General features: G+C 38.3%; 2 protein-coding genes across 2 annotated transcripts; both read right to left on the bottom strand.

The window, feature by feature from the left end:
* Positions 1 to 1,090: 1,090 nt before the first annotated feature.
* LOC139771918 (dynein axonemal heavy chain 7-like) lies at positions 1,091 to 17,122 on the bottom strand. Its single transcript, XM_071705108.1, has 48 exons — positions 17,040 to 17,122; positions 16,803 to 16,949; positions 16,507 to 16,701; positions 15,930 to 16,306; positions 15,611 to 15,832; positions 15,136 to 15,433; positions 14,554 to 14,901; positions 14,212 to 14,477; positions 13,936 to 14,089; positions 13,609 to 13,835; positions 13,333 to 13,534; positions 13,023 to 13,257; positions 12,831 to 12,946; positions 12,441 to 12,719; positions 12,010 to 12,267; positions 11,646 to 11,930; positions 11,335 to 11,583; positions 10,881 to 11,226; positions 10,644 to 10,813; positions 10,438 to 10,569; positions 10,141 to 10,362; positions 9,582 to 10,033; positions 9,217 to 9,411; positions 8,940 to 9,087; positions 8,646 to 8,867; positions 8,391 to 8,563; positions 7,999 to 8,308; positions 7,647 to 7,892; positions 7,332 to 7,561; positions 7,054 to 7,273; positions 6,754 to 6,942; positions 6,252 to 6,626; positions 5,949 to 6,121; positions 5,622 to 5,867; positions 5,270 to 5,557; positions 4,932 to 5,123; positions 4,627 to 4,853; positions 4,145 to 4,518; positions 3,905 to 4,085; positions 3,641 to 3,829; positions 2,986 to 3,583; positions 2,706 to 2,916; positions 2,605 to 2,613; positions 2,444 to 2,461; positions 2,064 to 2,298; positions 1,751 to 1,902; positions 1,392 to 1,673; positions 1,091 to 1,317 (listed from the first exon to the last, which is right to left on the bottom strand). Exons 2-48 carry the CDS (start codon positions 16,872 to 16,874, stop codon positions 1,111 to 1,113), a joined length of 10,995 nt encoding a protein of 3,664 aa, XP_071561209.1. The 5' UTR covers positions 16,875 to 16,949; positions 17,040 to 17,122; the 3' UTR covers positions 1,091 to 1,110.
* LOC139771975 (dynein axonemal heavy chain 7-like) lies at positions 16,998 to 18,048 on the bottom strand. Its single transcript, XM_071705222.1, has 3 exons — positions 17,617 to 18,048; positions 17,307 to 17,459; positions 16,998 to 17,213 (listed from the first exon to the last, which is right to left on the bottom strand). Exons 1-3 carry the CDS (start codon positions 18,046 to 18,048, stop codon positions 16,998 to 17,000), a joined length of 801 nt encoding a protein of 266 aa, XP_071561323.1.
* Between the last annotated feature and the right edge of the window lie 407 nt (positions 18,049 to 18,455).

The raw sequence follows: 18,455 nt of genomic DNA, 5'->3' as shown, positions 1-18,455 counted from the left end.
CGGGCTGAAGATATCGATTGATAGCTTTGCAGGAGATGTCTGGAGAACAAGACTCGAGCTCCGAGATCCTTCTGAGGGATATCGTTACCTGCGTAAACGATGAGGAGGAGATCATGCGAAGCATCAGGGAGACGTCAGAAATAGAGATACCAAGAGAAATGTACTAAAAGATTTAATTATTTACTTGAACAAAAAATTGTATCGCTGTAGTGTGTTCTAGAATTTCATAATAAACTTTATTTTTACAAATGGTAGGGAAGAATCAATGCGGGAGATGCTGATTGTAAGAGAACGAGAGGAAGCGCGAAAGGAACTGCTACGATCTGAAATAGATTCGGCAGAGCGCAGATTGCACGACGTTATAGAATCCAATGCGACATCCGAGAAGAAGCTTTTTGATATATGGTAAATGCGGAGTAATCTTCATAAAAAACGCGGTTTAATTGGAGAAGATTTATTTGAGGAATAAACGTTAATTAATTTATATTTCAGCGCAAAAGTCGAACAAGAATATATCGCTTTCCTTGCTAAATATGATTGCGACATCGGCGCGTCTCATACGATGACAGAGGAACTATCGAGAGATAATGAAGCTGTTAAAGCAAAAATTAAAGAAATGGAGGTTTGTAATACGTTTAATCTCGAATTTAATATGTTTTTAATATGTATAATTCTGCCGAGCTATCATTGGTTTCTTTTTTATTAGGATCAGCTGACCGTGCAACGGGAGCTGTACGTTCGATTCAAGAAGGAGCGAGAAATCGCGCTGATGATAGCTTTCACCGAAAAATTGCAGCTCTTTAGGCGCAATCAAGCTGCTAAGATCATTCAAAGAGCATGGAGGGCGTACTTCGAGCGTATTTCCTTAAAGAAACGACGAAAAATGAAAAGGAAATAACCGCTTTATCAGACTTCCATCAGCTTCGTGTTTGAATGAAGAGATATATGATATCAGTTTGTCAATATATGCAATTTTCACGCGACGAAGCAAAGATACAGCACCGAAAATAATTTTTTATGTGCTAACAAAGACACATAATCTGTTGCCGTAATGAGAGAGTTCTCTAGTTAGATAGAAGGAAAAAGCTAGTGACGTTATATTGGTTTATTTTATTCACTGAGTTGACAAAGCATAGCCGCTCCTCTTAAAATCCAATGTTCGGCTGGCTTCACCGTGGGCAATCGTACAGCTATGACGAAGTTTGTGGAGTGACCAGTGGTGGATAATACCCCGCGACGTTCGCTGGTTTTATAGAGCGGGCAGACATACGATCGTCTTTCTTCGATATCCTGCTTCTTCATCGGTATCAGCAACAGCTGGAAATATATTGGGTAAAAGGTAAGTTTTATCATTGATCTATAAACCTTCCTTACGGAATAAGTACACTTACAAAGGGTACGTTGTCGTAAAGCACTTTGGGAAAGCTCTCTTTTATACACATTTCCTTCATATCGAATCTTGCGCCGTCCAAAAATAGTCCGTAAATGTAAACGCCATCCTCGGGCGCGATCGTGAAGACAGTCTCTTTCAGGATTACGAAATCGAACGTGAGAAGATCTATAGGGATCTGATACTTTCGTGCGTAATTTTGTAATATCCCAGTTAGAAACGCTTGCGTAAAATAAAATCCAGGTAACCAGAATGTAACGGGCGGTCCTTCTTCATACCATTTCTACATAACAATAAATTCATACATATACTTTAAAATACTTTAAGAAAATAAATAAAAGTAGTACCATAGATAATCACCTGTAAAAATGTTAAACGTTGTAAAAAGTCATTGATATAACTGCCCAAAGGTTTTAAAGAAGGGTAAGAATTTGCTTTCCACAACAGAGGTAACTTGCTCGTCAAGATTGCTCCGTAAATATCTTCAAGTTCGACGGACATTACGATCAAACCTACGGTATTGCAGGATTGCGATAATATATATAATTTTCAAGATGTTATTTTAATTTTTATCACAATACTCTTATTAGAATATGAAAGATTGATTTGATAATTTAAATTAATTGACAATATCTCGCGTGCATTTCTTTCTTCGAGGAATGAATAGATATACCTTTGATAGCTTTTCGTACATTGATAAGGCTACTCCTGATACAACGTAATAATTTGTTGAATCTATCTATCTCTTGCACTAACACAGTGTTCATGCTTTGGCTGTATAACGTAGGGTATTTAGCAAGTGCTGCAACGAGATCGTAATCATTTGGAAGCTTATTTAAAATTTCTGTTGCAACACCATAAACTATCTCATCGTCAGAGGTTTGCCTCAAACCGGATTTAACGGCTTCCTAGGAAAGAAGAACATTATCTTTGCTCAAATTATCTTGATCCATTTAGAATTTTATCTCATGCGCTCAGGAAGAATCAGATCAAGATTTATTATAGTAACCCATGATATCAAGTCGTAATTTCGAAAAGCGATATGTAACATACCTTAATTTTCCAAAGATCCTGAGAGCGAGCAGTAAAAAAAGATAATTACATAAAATACATAATATTTTATAATTATATAAAATTTATTAGCGGTTAGTATAATTAATCAAATTATAAATTAAAATTCCATTATTTTTTATGGCAACATCATAATTACATACCGTTCGATCCTGAATAATGTTTGATAAAATCAAGAAAAACGATGATAATTATAAAATGTAATAATCGTTATTTTCTTAAAAATTTAAGTATATAAATTTACCTGAGTGAGCAGCAATGAAGTGAATAGCAGGTCTGTCTCTCGCTGATCTTTAAGAATATCGGCATTATCATGCATGCCAAATACACTTGGTTCTGTAATTATTGGAAGTTTCCTCGTATGTGCGATATATGCTTCGTATTCTCTGGCGATCGGACAGTAATAAATAGTAGACGATGCATCAAAGTAGTATATTTCATCGGTCAACAGTTCCCTGAGTAAGGACGTAAGTAATAATCTTTTGATCGATTGATAAAAGTTACCACAATTCACTAATACTCACGGACAATAGAACTTGGACAGGATAGTATTCAGTGTTCTACGATCCCATTCGTCCGTAACTCTGCCTCCATAGTTGCATTCACCCGTGAGATACATCAAAGCGTCGAACTGCACGTCCTGATAATCGTCCAGGAACATCTTCAATTGCAGAGCGCTGATCCTCAGATCGGTCTCGTTGAATTCGTATTGGATGTTCCAGCCGATCGGGCCGAACTTCCGTCTCTCTTGTACGATAGCATGGAAAAAACACAACGAGTACAGAAGCTTCTTGAAGTACTCGCTTTGAATGCAGCCCTCAAAGAACTCCAGATTACTGATTGGATCGCTCGCGTAGGATCTCAAAATGTTGGCCCTGAGTCCTTTAGGCGGCTCGTTCGTAATCTTGATGCCGTTCTGGAGAACCGATATAGGAAAGTGCTCCGCCGGATAACTGGTCAACCATAGCCGGAAGTCAGGATGAATCGTATCAGGTATCAGACCCTCGCATATCTTCTCCAAGGTTGGCATCCAGCTCTTGGCCAAGTGACAGTTTTGCAATACCACCCAGTTACCGTGCAACACACCGTTCTTTATCAATCCCTCCGCTATTGGCCCTTGACCTGAAACAATGATATGGTTAATTTCACGCGACAAATCTTCACGCGGCAAACACTTACCTTGGCCGAGAGACAAATAGAAAAGACGTTTAGCACCGTAGCCTTGCTCGTCAGCAAATGTCCACAAAGTTTGCGCCGGATCGGCGCCGGGAGTCAGGATGAATATCAGTGGAATGCAACAATTAGAATCCGCGAAGGAAGATGCCAAATCAAAAGCTGGTGCTTCTATGTATTGCGTGCCCAGTTGTTCTACAACATTCGCATTATCGGAATAATCATTGATGTCCGTTCAATTTATTCAATTGATATTTACTTGTCTTTTACCTTCCACCAGCAACTGCACTGCTGGGATAATTTTATCGGGACGGATACATCGCAGAATTAACAGTCGTTCGAATAAATTTAAACTGTCGTATGGCGCTGGGAAGCGCTGTTTCTGCGGTTCTCTCGAGTCGAATATCTTCTTCCACTCGCCAACAGCGTTAGAGAACGATTCTCTGATGCCCTACGGAAGTGCATTCTATAATAAATATCAAATTTCTGATTGATTATACAAAAATTTACTTCGAATCCTTTAACATTATCCAGTCTGCACAATTCGTCCCAATGCTTGACAAGCAGCCACTCGGCGGGATTAGCATATGGATTCTCCAAACCTATCCCACCAGTTAATAGAAACAACCACTGGTTCGTTGTTTTCAACGTGTCGCTTGTTTCGCGCAGATTAAAAACGAGAAGCAACGTAAACAATAGCTTATCCTTTTCAAATAAAGATCTACAGATGTTGACGTAAAGGGAATATGTGAAGTATTTGGTCAGATTCTTCAGACGTTGCTCGATATTATCAGTCAGCTCTGTGTGATCGATAGCCATGTTGAAGAGATTCACAAACCAGGCCAATGAATATTGATACATTGGATCTACGTTAGCTAGAGACGCTGCAAAAAGAATAATCCGGTTAAAATCTGTTTAAAACTTCCGCTTAGAAATGTATCAACAACTTTTCTTCTATTATTGATCAGATTGATCTTCCACGATTGATCTACCTATCGTGAAGAAGAGTATGGTCGAATAGACTGCGATAGATTGATACTGCAATCTCGCGGCGTCGATCGATTTTTCCGTAACTTCTGTGGCCGTTTGCTTCACTTGAATATCATCGCTCAAATTTTTGGACACCATTAAAATATCAATAGCTTCCTCGTCCTCCAAAATGTTACCTTTCGCCACGGAAAGTACTTCTAAGATTTTATTTTCTGTCTCTTTCAACATCCTATCATAATATCAGATAATGTAAAAAAAATGATATAAGTGAAATATACATAAAATCGAAACGTATCAAAGAAAATACTTTTTGTTCGCGGCACTTTGTACAATCAAAGCGTTCTTTTCCGATTCCAAATCAGGCCTTTCCTTCGCGACCACAATACCGAGCAACTGATCCTCTAGACCGCTCGGTGTTATCATAAAATTCAGCAAAGTTACTCTTACCGCTATTTCCGGCAGATAATGAGGATTCCTTAACTTTGTCGTGATGTAAAGCCTGTGTGTTATATGTACCAATATGATAAGCATTATACATTATATATTATGTGCAAGAATATTTCGTCTCAAGTTTCCTGATCATATGTCTTCTTGTACATATGTAAAACAGATGCAATATTTTGTACGCATGTAATTAAAGCATACCTAAAATTAGTATTATATTCTACTACGGTGTCGCCCAATTTTACACATAATGCACCAGCATGCTTGAACGTCTGTTTGAGAAGTATCGGCTCAAGAATAGCGTCTAATTCCTCTTCTACGTTTTCCAAGAGTACCGGTTGCCCAAATTGTATTGCGTTTTCCAAGGTCCTCACATAATCAAGTTGACTCAATCGAATAATGCTTATATTGTTCTTCTTCTCCATATTTCTTATCCATTTATTAGCTTGGCTTTGTGGATCTATCATCAGTGGCCACCTTCTGGCATTTCTATAAAAAAACAACGTTGATATTACGCGATATAACACGTTACTGAAATTACAATTGGACTTACGTAACGATAATTCCGTTGTCGATGGAAAATACGTCGGCGGGCAACCCGGCGATGTTCCACGATCTGATCAAAACCGGATCGCCGAGTACATCACGCAGATGGAAATCGTGGCTGCAAATCATTTGCATATCCGAGCACAATTGCACCCACTCGCTTATCTGTTGCACACGAAACGGCATGGTGAACGGGCCCAAGTAAGCCACTACACCAGAAGCGATTAGCACATCCCCCGTTAACCGATAATATCTATATAGAGAGTAAAAAGTCAAATTTAATATGAATATTTGCAATAATCAAGAATAAAGATCTGCTTCAGACAGATCTTACGTCTCGCCCAATTCCGTGGCGGTTTGGGACCAACGTGCATATTCCCCGCCTAATCCCCCGATGAGATCCTCGGCCCGCTTCAATTTTGTCTCACAATCCGCCACCTGATCCGACATCGCTTGAAACTCCACTTTTCTTTTGCTTAGAGTTTCTTGAAGATCCAACAACTTTTTCTAATAGCGGATTTTTAAGAAATTAAAATTTTTAAATATAGGATTCATAAGTATACATATATTATTTCTTGAATTTGTCTTATTTATAATCTGACCTTGTAACTTTTGTATTGATATTCGTAATGCATACCTGTACTTGGCGCAATTGTTCTCTCTTAGTGTTTAATTTTTGTATAGCATCGTGATAAGCAGCTTCAGCTCGTGCTAGGGCTTGTTTTTTAGGAGCAACGATTTTCGCGATTGTATCGTATTCAGACATTGCGATAACCCAACGGCATAATCCTTCGCAAGCCGTTGATACCTTCTTGATCTTCTCTGGATCAAAGTCCGGATTGATCAGATATTCCTTCCGTATCGTTTCTATTGCCTTATCCGGTATATTATCCTTATCAAAGTGAAGTAGCGAGTCTAAAAATTTAGCATCGCTGAGCATCCTCAAGGCGGCCTTCCAATAATCATCAATATATACACCCTCTTTCGTCAGCACCCTCTCTGGCTTTATTTGCTGCAATAATTCACTTGAATTACAACAATATATAAGCAATTTAATTAATATCTGAGTAATTATTATGTTAGATTTTTTTTGTAAATAACAATATATACGCCGTTTTTCATTGCACAATGCCTTGTACCTTGAGGACGCAAACGCTCTCCACAATGAGCTTCACACCATACGGCGGATGCTTCATTGCTTTCACTATCGCGATATCTGCCAATGTTAACGTGTCCAACGCTGCTTGAGCTCGATTTAAGATAGGCATAGCTTCGGCCAAATCGGCATCGCATTCGGCTCTTATCACAGCTGCTTCATTCGCGACAACCTATATGATCATAACTTCATATAGGAGCACAGTTTTATTAAATTTGTATTTTACGTTTAATATCAATAATATATTATTGCGTTAATAATATGATATGTTGTACGATCTTACTTCAGCCGCGGTTTCGTCGACTTTGACTACTTTCTCAAACTCTGCGACTTCCTGATTTTCTTTCTCAACGTCGGCCAGCATTCGCTGGATATCCTGCGTGGCCGCAATCAATTTTGGTTGCAATTGTTTCAATGTATTCTGCATCTCCGTCACTTGATGCTGCGCGCTATCCAATTGTCCTAATCCACCCTCGTACCGAGTCTTAGCGAGCAGCACTTCTCTGTAACATTATGAAAAGTTGAACAGGAAGATTCAGGGCCTAACGGAATCAGACTTACCCACGCTTCTTGTCGAGTAAGCTCTGAAAAGTCTTGATCATTTCGAGATAAGACGTAGGCGTCACATAATTGCGTCTATTTAAACGAACTAAGAATTCGTCACTTAATTTTTGAGTGGATACGTGGAAGAATTGACACATGTCAATACCGACACTTCTTTCGTGATCAGTAAGTTCGACTGTAGACAAGAATTTCGTCGCGACAGCCAATAAGGCGTCTTCAGGCCATGGCTTAAACGATGAAATTAACGATGTAATATTATTTAAAAAATTGTTTTAACAACAGTAATAAAATCTGGTGACTTTATTTTAATACCTGGAACCAATCTATGGTGCAACAGTTAACTAAAGCCGGGAATTTCCTAATCCAATTTCTAAAAGCGTCGCCGATGGGAGACATAGTGACAACAATATGTAACTGATCGCGACAGATTTGCACGAATAGATTAAAAAGCGCCGCAGGGCTACCGTCCGTTTGCAACGCTCGTTCTCGTTGTTGATCAATCTGTTTCATCTTTTCGCATATTTCAGCCTTCTCATCAGCCGTGAATATATTGGGCACCTAAATAAAAATCGACATTGTTAAATTTTTTTACATGTTAGCAAAAATATATAAATGGACAAAGTAAGCGGATAAAAATAAATAATTTAATACGTTATTTATTTACTTCTCCTGAATTAAGCATATTGCTGATATCTTCCAAGAAGTTGGCCTCTTTAATCTGCATGTCGCTGAAAAGAAAAGTCGAATGCAAATCGGTAGCAGTGGCTTTCCTTAGAATAGCTTTGATATCCTCGTGCCATTCATGCAGGCCGTATTGTTGCGTAAGTTCGACTTGGAACACGTCGTAGTCGCAAATGTGCGACGCCAATCTGGTTAAAGACTGCCTTCCAGACCCGCCGACTCCGATGAGGAGAGCGTGACTCCGCGGTTGTTTGATGACACGAGCTATCCTTGACAGATGCTCGATCGCGAACCTTTACATTTACATTGAATTTAGCACAAGATCGGGCATTAATTGCAAATACCACATTTACCAAATTTGTAAGACAGATTTACCGAAACAATACCAGGTTCATAGGCTTCTTCGTCATCGAATTATACTCAGAAAGATACGTTTCCACGATCTCTCGCAATTGTTCTAGATCGTTAACTTCTTGGTATAAGCGAATATCTGCCTTGGCATCGGTAAAATCGCAATACATCAATTTTCGCAATTCATTTATGGTGATCTGTAGAGATATGCAAGAATGTAAGATATATATCAAAGCACAACTTTCTTTTTTATTAACTAATAAAACAATAAGACCTTACTCTTTTTATGTATTGTTTCTTTTCTGGAAGCAGGTCTTCAAAGAGTTCTTCCAATGAGACTTCCATGCGTTTCGTTAGTGTCACGCTTATTTGCTGTATCAACCAATTGATGTCGATTTCGTCGACGGAACGATCGCCAAATACACGAAGTATCTCGTGAACCCATAATCGCTTCATATTTGAGAGTGCGGGCATAGTTTCCGGAACCGATAAAAGCACTCCCTGCGTGATAATTGCAATAAGAATTTCTCTTGGAGATGTATAATAACAGAATAACAGGAAAATATAGGCAACCTGAATAACTCTGGAGAAATCACGAAGATTAAACATGTAATGGCATTTCGCAGGTGTCGGTAGCAAATTGCGTAAGCTTTCTTTGTAAATGTCTAGCGTTGCTAAAACGATTTGATCAATGCATGGATCAAATTCTTTGCTAAAACCCCTACAATACGCAAAGAAACATATACATATATTATAGACTTCTGAATTCTCATAAAACAAGATATTTCCTCGGGATAAATTTAAAACGTATTCTCTGAACATTCTATTAAATATTTTTAAATTTATAGACCTCGTATCGAGATGCCACAGAACAATTTTACTAAATATCGTGATCATAACGTCATCCTCGAATTCAGATATTGCCAGAACGAAGAAGTGTCGTTTGAATCGTGGCGTAACATCTTTGCCGGCAATTGGCGGAGCCATCGCGCACATTAATTGGATCTCGATCAATTTTATTAGCGTTCCTTCTTTTCTGTCATACCTACCGATAAGAAATTAATAAAAATTACGAATGTTTTACTGAAATTAAATTTAATACGCTACTTAAGGAATGTCTAAATATGTAATATTTTTATCCACAAATTATACATCAAAATAAAAAAAATCAGATATTAAGTAATCAATAACGACAAACAATTCAGGATACGTCACCATTGCCAGTGGTCCAACCATTGCCGCAATAATTCTATAGGCGGTTGCGCCCCAAATGTTTCTTTCATCGGCATCGAGACATCATCGACGAAGACGATCCATCGTTTACCTATAGGAGGACCGTAAACGCCCTTACGCCGGCGATCTAATTTGCTCATAATAATATCTTGCGTTTGATTAGCGGTAGTTTGCGCGGAGAAATTGATCAGCAACGGCTTATTCACCGCGGCGTTGTTCTTCTTTAATAAGAAGTCGATTATGTACACCGATTTCCCGGTGCCTGTCGGACCTACAAAAAGCACTGGCTTCTCGTGTTGCACCAGCATCTGAAAGAGCGCCGTGTACCGTATCGTTTCTACGGTTGGCACGATTATTTGATTGACAGGGATGTCACGGGGAATCGGCGGTGCTGATATTAACTCGTCCGACCATAATTTCCACTTTCCCTTGCCCTGATAAAAAGAAATAACAGACTTGACAGGATAAAATGTCTTCTTAAGAGATAACAATATTTATAGATGTTAAAATTCGGTAAATAAATATTTTCAAATGTTTTTACCTCCTTAATAAATCTGTAATCAAATACCAAATTATGCTTCGGCATGATAAATATATAGGGTTTTAAAGGTGGCAGAACGGATTCTTGTAATTTAAATATCTTCATCAGTGGAAATGGAAATTCTTTCTCCAGAAGCCCACAAAATAAAATGCTAAATTGTTCCTTATATTTGGCTTCCAAAGTGCCTCCCATTGCCCAGATGCACGAAAAGAAAAATGAGCCCTACATAAATATATTTAAAAGTTAATTATTACTATAACTTATAACGTTTGATTAATTATTTGATCAAATTCCAACTTCTATCTGTGCTCGAAGATCAAGTTCGCTTATATTTTTTACTACTTCTTCATTATAATAGTCATCCAAAAAACAATCCATGAGATAAGTGACAGATCGCAAAAGGTTTGAATCGGGCATCGGACATATTTCCTGCAAATTAACAAAGTGTGAACAGTATTTAATCATGATACATAATTCTATTATAATGAGAATAGATCTTCTACCTTTACATTGCACCGACGTAATAGGTGAAAAAGAGGTTTACAAAATCTAAGAAACAGCGATTCATACAGGAAGACTCGTAGCCATTCATCTATCACTTCTGGCAATTTGGCTATCCAAGAATTTAACAAGGGCTCCCATCCTAACGCTCCAGGTTCCATATAAATCATTCCTGTTATGAACGATTTGTCAATCATCTAATTCTAGATTTTACTATTATCATTAAAGGACTTATTTACCGCAACGAGATACCGTTGCCGGTGAAGCAGCTTCCAGATCTAATGGCTCGAATATCAGGTTGGTCGTCGGCGCCAGCTGAATGATCTCTCCGCTCATTAGACACAACTTTTTATTGTCGTCAAGAACGGTGTTCATACTCTCTATCCACATCGCGTCTATCGGACCATCGAAGACCAACCACTTTCGATTGTCGTTTGTCGAAGTTGCAAAAGCTCGATAGCTAACAGCCAGAATACCATCGTTCCATTCGTGGGACGCTGGATCAAATTGCCCATACAATTGTCCCAGAGTTATCGACTTCGGATTGATCACTGTTACCTCCACTTTGCGCTCGTTCATCAAATTCTGTTCGAAATCGATATTGAATTTAATCGTTATATACTGGTATAATTACTTCTGTCATTTTTTATGACACGAATCGCTGAGGTAACAATTAAATTTCGGAACACCTACATTTTCTTCGCAAATTTCGAGTGCGTCAGCCAGCATTTTGTAGGCCGTAGTCTTGCCGGCAAAGGGATATCCGACGATCATGAATCCGTGCCTGACCAACATCATCTCGTATATTTGCTGGATTTTTTCCAGAAACACAGGGACGCATTGGATGTTCGCAGCGGCGCATGCTTTATGTGCGGACGCGTTTAAGTGCACATAATTCGGCTCAGGAAGTTGCACGTTTGGAAAAAGATCCGAGACGATACCCTAAAATAACATATTTTTAATGACAATCCTCCCCTTATTTGCACATAAACGTATAAACATACGTGAAACAGCGGTATATCTTCGCTAAGAAACTTGGGCAAATTCACGTCCTTGATACTACGCAGAATTAAAATATCCTCGTTCTCTTCCGGATATCTCAATTTCAAATTTCCTGCTGCTATTAAAACAGACTTCACCGCTCGCATGCCGTAGTCGTAATGATTCTGACTGGACAGTTGCTCCGAGCATAATTTATAAGCCATAACTATTTTAACAGACAAAGGCCTTGCGTTGTAGAATCCATATGAGTACAAAATATTCTCTGCTATTAAGGCGTAATCCGGTACCTATCGAATATGAAGAAAATACAATATATTTGTACGGGAAAATGTAATAGGTTTTTTCAAGGCGCGTTTTTGAACTTACCATCATAGCTACTGGTCGGAACAAAGCTTTCAGATTGTCTGGCAATTCCGTTCTGCCAGCGTATCCCGGATTCATCGTGATGAATACCGCACAAGTACGATCCAATTTCAATTCTGTTTCTTCGAATATCAGAATCTCTTTCCCCGCTTGTATAGCTCGTTGAATAGTTAGTATCTGCTGCGCCACTACCGACAGGACTTCTAGATCAATGCGGTTGAACTCGTCGAAACAAGACCATGCACCCGTGCTGGCTAATCCCTGTAGAATATAATATTATTTTATATAAATTCAGAACAAGAAAATTTATTTGTTACATAAATAACATGCTATCTACCGTACTCAAATAAAATAAAATATTTTAAACTTCAGCTTGATATACAAATGTGTTTGTGTATCTGTACACTATCGGATTAAATGTTTCCAACACGTACTTTGAAAAATTTGCCCAGGGCGATATAATCCAATCCCTCCGAGCAATTGAATACGACGCATTGCTTGGCGACTGCTTTTGCCAAGTCTTTGGTAGTCTCGGTCTTTCCTGTCCCAGCAGGCCCTTCCGGAGCGCCGCCGAGATGCTGGCTGAGAGCACCGAACAAGGTGCGATAGCATCGATCGGTGAGCGGTGTTATCACTAATCGCGACGTATTGCCCAGGTACTCGTATGCATAGCCCAGCTTGGAGTTTATCATCATCGTGTACAAGTCGTCGTCCTACAGAACAGAAGCATGAATCTTATTATTGACGATACTGAATATGTACGATAACAAATGTAAATTATAACAAATTAAAAAGAAAGACCACATATATCTGAATCGACTCACTATCCAATAATATCTTAGTTGGCAAAGCCACTTAAAGTCCGTGACTTGATTTACACCTTGCTCGCATAACTGCGCCAACACATCACGACTGTGAACATCCAGCGTTACTAAAGCTTCTGCAAATAAAAAGAAGAAAAAGGGAATAATTTCCAGATCGATATAACTGAATACATTGCCAAACAGAATACCGACCCAAAGTCGTACGATTCTGCGTTGATAATTTACCACGAACAAGCTTGACGATTTCATTAAGTTCGTACGTGCATATTTCAACGTGATCTCTTAAACTTTCGGAGCCCTTCGGAAGCTTATCAGTAACATCTGTCGTCCAGTATAACTTGCTGACGCAGAGGACAGTCTGTCCCGGCCATTCCAAGGCCCATTGACACCTAGCTTTAGTTGGGAAGGCATTTTTGGCTCGTATCACCTAAAGGAAGATTGATTCAATATGTTTAATAATTCAATAATCCATCTATTTCGAGATCGTTATCGGCCAATTGACCTGAGCTTTCACGCTTTTTTTCATATCAGTTTCAAGCTCAAGGAGCCACTTTTCCACTTGTCCTCGCGCCGCCGTCGTATCGATTACGTCCTCGAGAATAATCACCTCCCCTTCGGATGACATCATAGCTGTGGCCTCCATAGCATCGGTGAAATTCAATTTTGCGATGCCCTCGAAACATTTTTTTAAGTGTGGCTGCACTCTACGATAATAATTAAAATGCAGAGTTACGAGCAATCGAACATATATGACAATAATCAGCGTGATAAAGCGTACCGCGTAGGATCCTTTGTCTCAGACAAGATTTCCAGAAGTTCATCGTTAGAGAGGAAGAAAAATCGCGGGAAGAAGAGCCTCTTCTTCTCTAGATAAGCGGCAAGTCCCTTTTGCACCAATTCAAGCAAATGGGTACATTTTTTCAAACGATCCAACATTTTGTCGATATCGACGACGATCATGACTGCTGGATTACCCGCTACGATTGTCATAAGTTCCCTCCAGATCTATTTCACACATATAATTCAAATTTTAAATCGTTTGAAATTTGTATATTGTATAAGTGGTAATGCGACGATTTAATTTACGTTGGGAATAATTACGAACTTTATCTACGGCGGTAAATCGTCGACTCTCCTCTGGCATCTGTTGCTGTATATCGGGCGATGAGAAGATCGGTTCAAGATACATCCATGTCGCTTGAACTTTGAGCCAATAATCCATAATATCTTGTAGCAAGAGCAATTTGGCTTCCCATTCTCTAATAGCATAGAAAATAGTGACAATAAATTTTATTTGACAATAAAAGTATAGCGGTACCGATAAAAAAAATTAAAACTTTTCTCTCTCTAAAGAGCTTTGTTTAAAGCTTTGTAAACCTACAGGGTTTCTTTCTCAAACGGCTTTATGTAAAGAGAATTCTTCATGGTCTGAGCCTTTGTTAGATGATCGTCAAGCAATAGCTGTATCTCTTCCACACTGGCGATGACATATGTGCCGGTGTCGCGATAAAGAGTGACGGTAAATGCAATATCCGCCCAATCGGAATACATTTTGAATAAAGCCCTCTCTAAATTACCCTCTTTAGTAGCCGACTCGGATATCACGTCAAATTTCGCGACATAGTCGCCTAGACCGTAGTCGAGAATCTGTGGACGTAAATACGATTACGATCTGCCAATGACAAACAGCAGCATAGATAGCATTAGACTAGTTTGCATTTACCTTGGCCAACGTCATGTATTGATCGACTTTTATCGGAAACCCAACAATTTCTGAAACCTGCTCCCAATGACGGCTTTTCAGGGAAGGATTTCCAAGAGTCAATATCACTGGCATGTGCTCTTTAAATTCTTCGATTTTCATTCTTACGATTTCTGCCAGCTTCCTCACTGTAGGTTCTTGAAAAGCCTTCTCCAACTTATATACCGTGCGATATGCAACGCCTGTTTCGTTCTCAATCACTTCGGGATCGTATGAGCCTATCATAGCTTCGGTCCAATTCTCGTAATTAGTTAAGAATTCGCAGGCGATGTCATAGAATTTTTTATAAGGTGCCAATTTATCGGCTATCTAATTATCAATAAAAATAATATTATTTCCTTCGTATAGAAAAATTTAAGGATATGTGAGATAGAAAATATAAATGTAAAACACCGAATTTCTAATGTTCTTAAAAATATAAAAGCTTTGCTTTAAGCATGTTATAATTTCCATAATTTGTTTACATCACTAAATTGCAAAAAAATTTTTAACATATATACACAGATAAATGTAAATCAACAAAATTAAATTATTTTGTATTACCTTCTTTCTTAAAGGATACCGCGACGTTTCCCAACCGAATAATTTTTCCTCGTCATTGAATTCTGCGATTGTATCCATAGCAGCAATCAATTTTTTATCAAGACTCGTAGCTTTCTTTTTATATCGTTGTATCTCTTCGATATTGCCCCAATATTGCAACTCGTTGCAGTATTTTTCATAAATCTGAAGATCCTGTTCAAATTTTTCGATTCTGGCTTTGAGCGTTGCTTGATATTCACCCGTTTTACTTGCAATTATCTCTCGGTGCTTTTCGAAAATTTCAGGCATTGTGTGATACCTGGATATGCGAGAATTTCAACAGAATTATTCACATTATTCAAAAATTTTAGATATATTATATGAACAAAAACTTTTCTCCACCTGTAATTACATTAACTATTCAGGTTTATTGTTACTTTGAGTTACAGAACAAATTTTACTGCGAATTAAATTAATATAATTAAAACGCGCTCACCAATGAAAAGCAAAATTATTGCTCTTCAACTCGACTGGCGTTAAATGGTGATAATCTGATAAAAATATTATATATTTCATTACTTCTCTCAACCGAGTCTCCAGTTCAAAAACAGTCTCTGTTTCAGATTTATGTATGAAAGCCTGCAATTTCATGAGTTCTGATGTGTTGGGCGGTATACTTAATGCTTGGTCTGCGATGTTTTGATAAACCTCTCCTATACTGATAATTAAAAATTGTTATTAAATAATAAAACTATCATTAGATTTTTTAATCGCAAAGTTATATATTTAAATATAAAAATCGGCGAGAAACGTACGCTCGAACTTTTTGTTGATAATCAGCGACCATTTTTGAAATTAATTCGCCTTTGAGGTGAGCAGCTGTAGAAGCGAGATGTTCTATAATATGATGTCTGCGAACTTCAAAGAGATCGGTAAAAGACGTCCAATGAAATTCTAGCGGAATATTCTTGCTCAAACGATCATAATAATCAACGAGTTCGCAATATTTCTGGTACGGATTAGGCGGTTGGGCCTTCACAAAGTTCCGAACGTAATTGATATCATTGTCGTTTATCAAACTCATATATTTATCAAACTCGCGCAGTTGCATTTCTGGGCCAATCCTATATTGTTCAATTAAATTTGATATGGCGTTTGCGTGTTGCTCAAGAAGATCCGAAGAAATCATTGGCTATGGAAACATATAGGAATTTAATAATTATAGTATTGTAATAATTTTATTAATAATTTCTAATCATTATATTAAGTGTACGTTGTTAGTGAGTTTAACAATGAAATAATTACTCGAAATGGTAGTTTTTAGCAATTAATTAATGATTTTATTAAAACATTTTACGATATTTTCTGAACAACATTACGTGACGTATATACCTTGAGCAATTCAGGTGAACTACTACTCGGACAAATCCATCCAAGTTTTACTTCCGCTCGTGATAACGTTGTTACAGCATCGTAAAGAGAATTTAGCAGCATTGAAAGTCCGTTCGCAAATGCTTTGAATGTGGGATCAAAAACAACAGATGTGTTCCGTACCACAACGTCTATATTAAAGCCACAATTTGTGTGCTGTACAAAATAATTATATTTAAATTTAACTTAATTGACCGAAATATATATTAAAAAGAAATTTTTAATCGAACATTAAAGTCTGTAAAATATATACATACACCGACATCCATGAGATAATCAATGTAGTCTTCCATTGAACGCAAGCACAAGTCTCGCAATTGATCTTCCATGACGTAGGCAAGACAATTGAAGAATCTATTATATTGCGGATTGTCGACCGGTGGCAAATTTCCCTTCTTCGAAGCCTGAATGTGAAAATTTTGACAACAGACGTAAGTTAACATCGATACTTGCTAGTACTTTTTATCGCTTGAATAATAAAGCAAATTTCTTACTGCGAGTAAAACGTTACAGATCTTTGGCAGCCACCGTTTGAGAAGATCATCGCTCGTGTCTCTGAGGATTCTTAAAAATTTGTAATCGAATTTCGAAAGATTGTACGATTGTCTGTACGACGCCAGCTCTCGTTTGTCTATTTGTTTGGCCTCTCTACGAATTACAAAATTATACTGGAATTACAAAATTATACAAAATTATAATGTATAAGAATCATTTCACGTATAACGATATTTTGATACTATGTGCCAACTTTTAACTTTTACTAACCCGTATTCACGATACCAGTAATCTAAAGTTTTGCGTATGCACGGGTGATACAGGATGATCGATCTCTTCTCCAATTTCGCTTTAATTTTTTTGTATTTAACACTGTGCTCCGGCGACAACAATTCAGCGATTTCTCGGGAGAGCAACGGCTGTAATGTGCACAATCGAGTGTGAAAGCGACCGTTGGATTATCGGCAAAAGGGCATGTTGTCGAACGCCGACCCAACATCAGGCGCCCAAAAAATTTGCGCGTGAAATAATACTTCATATATGTTACATATGGATCGTTGTAGACGTCGTACTTACCGGAGCGCAGAGCGCCTCCTCGAAGGGTTCCTGCAGCACAAAGTCGACGATCGATTTTTTCATGCTCCTAACATAGTCAGTTTTTAATTCCCGAATCAATCGGTCGAAGCACACGTCGTGTCTCTCCTGCCATTCAGCGGACACCATGCTCGTGATCTTCTTTAACGTGTCAGAATCTAAGGTGCCTGCATGAGCGTCGTCAACCTCATGAAGAATGTAGTAGTAATACCTCAAGAGATTCTTGTCTTCCTCCGTGAGCCAAATGTCGGCGATATCGTCGACGTCGCTCGGAGCTGCTGCTGTTTGTCCGCAAACGCTATCGTCGTCTAAAGCCGTCCGCTCTTTTGCATAGTCGCTGCAAATTTCCATTTTATCTTCGCGCCGGCTTTCGTCGCATTTCATCGGCCCTTTGATCTTCTTAATCAGATGCATCCGAAATTCGGCCCTCCGTCGACGTAGCGACATATAATAATCGTCCTTGTGAAAAACCATTTCTTTTTCCTTTTTCTTTGACGCCGTAGTGTCCCTTTAAATCATTTAATAGTTTTCTAAACAAAATTTTACATATAATTTACGTGGTATAAACTTACGGGAATATGTATGTGTTTTGCAACAAGCAAACGATACTTTGCGAATTGTTATAGTAACTTACCTGGGCAAAGTTTCGCATGTCTGTGGTAAATCGAAACTCCTCAGTTCATCTTTAACATATTTTTTCAAGCGATCATACGCCTTTCGATGCATGTGATAACTTTTGAAAAGCTTGGTATTGGGGCAATATGTATCGGAAGTGGATTTCATCCAATCGCAATGCTTTTTACGAGATTTCCTGACGGGTG

The sequence above is a fragment of the Temnothorax nylanderi genome, unplaced genomic scaffold, assembly GCF_030848795.1.
Source record: "Temnothorax nylanderi isolate EJ_2023f unplaced genomic scaffold, tnyl_v1.0 TNYL_tig0045_pilon, whole genome shotgun sequence".
NCBI classification, from domain to species: domain Eukaryota; kingdom Metazoa; phylum Arthropoda; class Insecta; order Hymenoptera; family Formicidae; genus Temnothorax; species Temnothorax nylanderi.
Note: the sequence above shows the minus strand (reverse complement) of the source record. Positions and strands in the feature narration are given on the sequence as shown.

What these genes read in the sequence shown, in the direction of transcription:
- LOC139771918 (XM_071705108.1), bottom strand. Translation starts at nt 16,874, where the DNA reads ATGGAAGATCAATTGCGAGACTTGTGCTTGCGTTCAATGGAAGACTAC. An exon ending in GCCACGGAATTGGGCGAGAC is followed by an intron (nt 5,868 to 5,948) that starts GTAAGATCTGTC and finishes CTCTCTATATAG; the next exon opens with ATATTATCGGTTAACGGGGG. An exon ending in TTTACGACAACGTACCCTTT is followed by an intron (nt 1,318 to 1,391) that starts GTAAGTGTACTT and finishes ATATATTTCCAG; the next exon opens with CTGTTGCTGATACCGATGAA.
- LOC139771975 (XM_071705222.1), bottom strand. Translation starts at nt 18,048, where the DNA reads ATGCATCTGATTAAGAAGATCAAAGGGCCGATGAAATGCGACGAAAGC. An exon ending in AGGAGGCGCTCTGCGCTCCG is followed by an intron (nt 17,460 to 17,616) that starts GTAAGTACGACG and finishes TGCACATTACAG; the next exon opens with CCGTTGCTCTCCCGAGAAAT. An exon ending in GGTATCGTGAATACGGGTTA is followed by an intron (nt 17,214 to 17,306) that starts GTAAAAGTTAAA and finishes TTGTAATTCCAG; the next exon opens with TATAATTTTGTAATTCGTAG.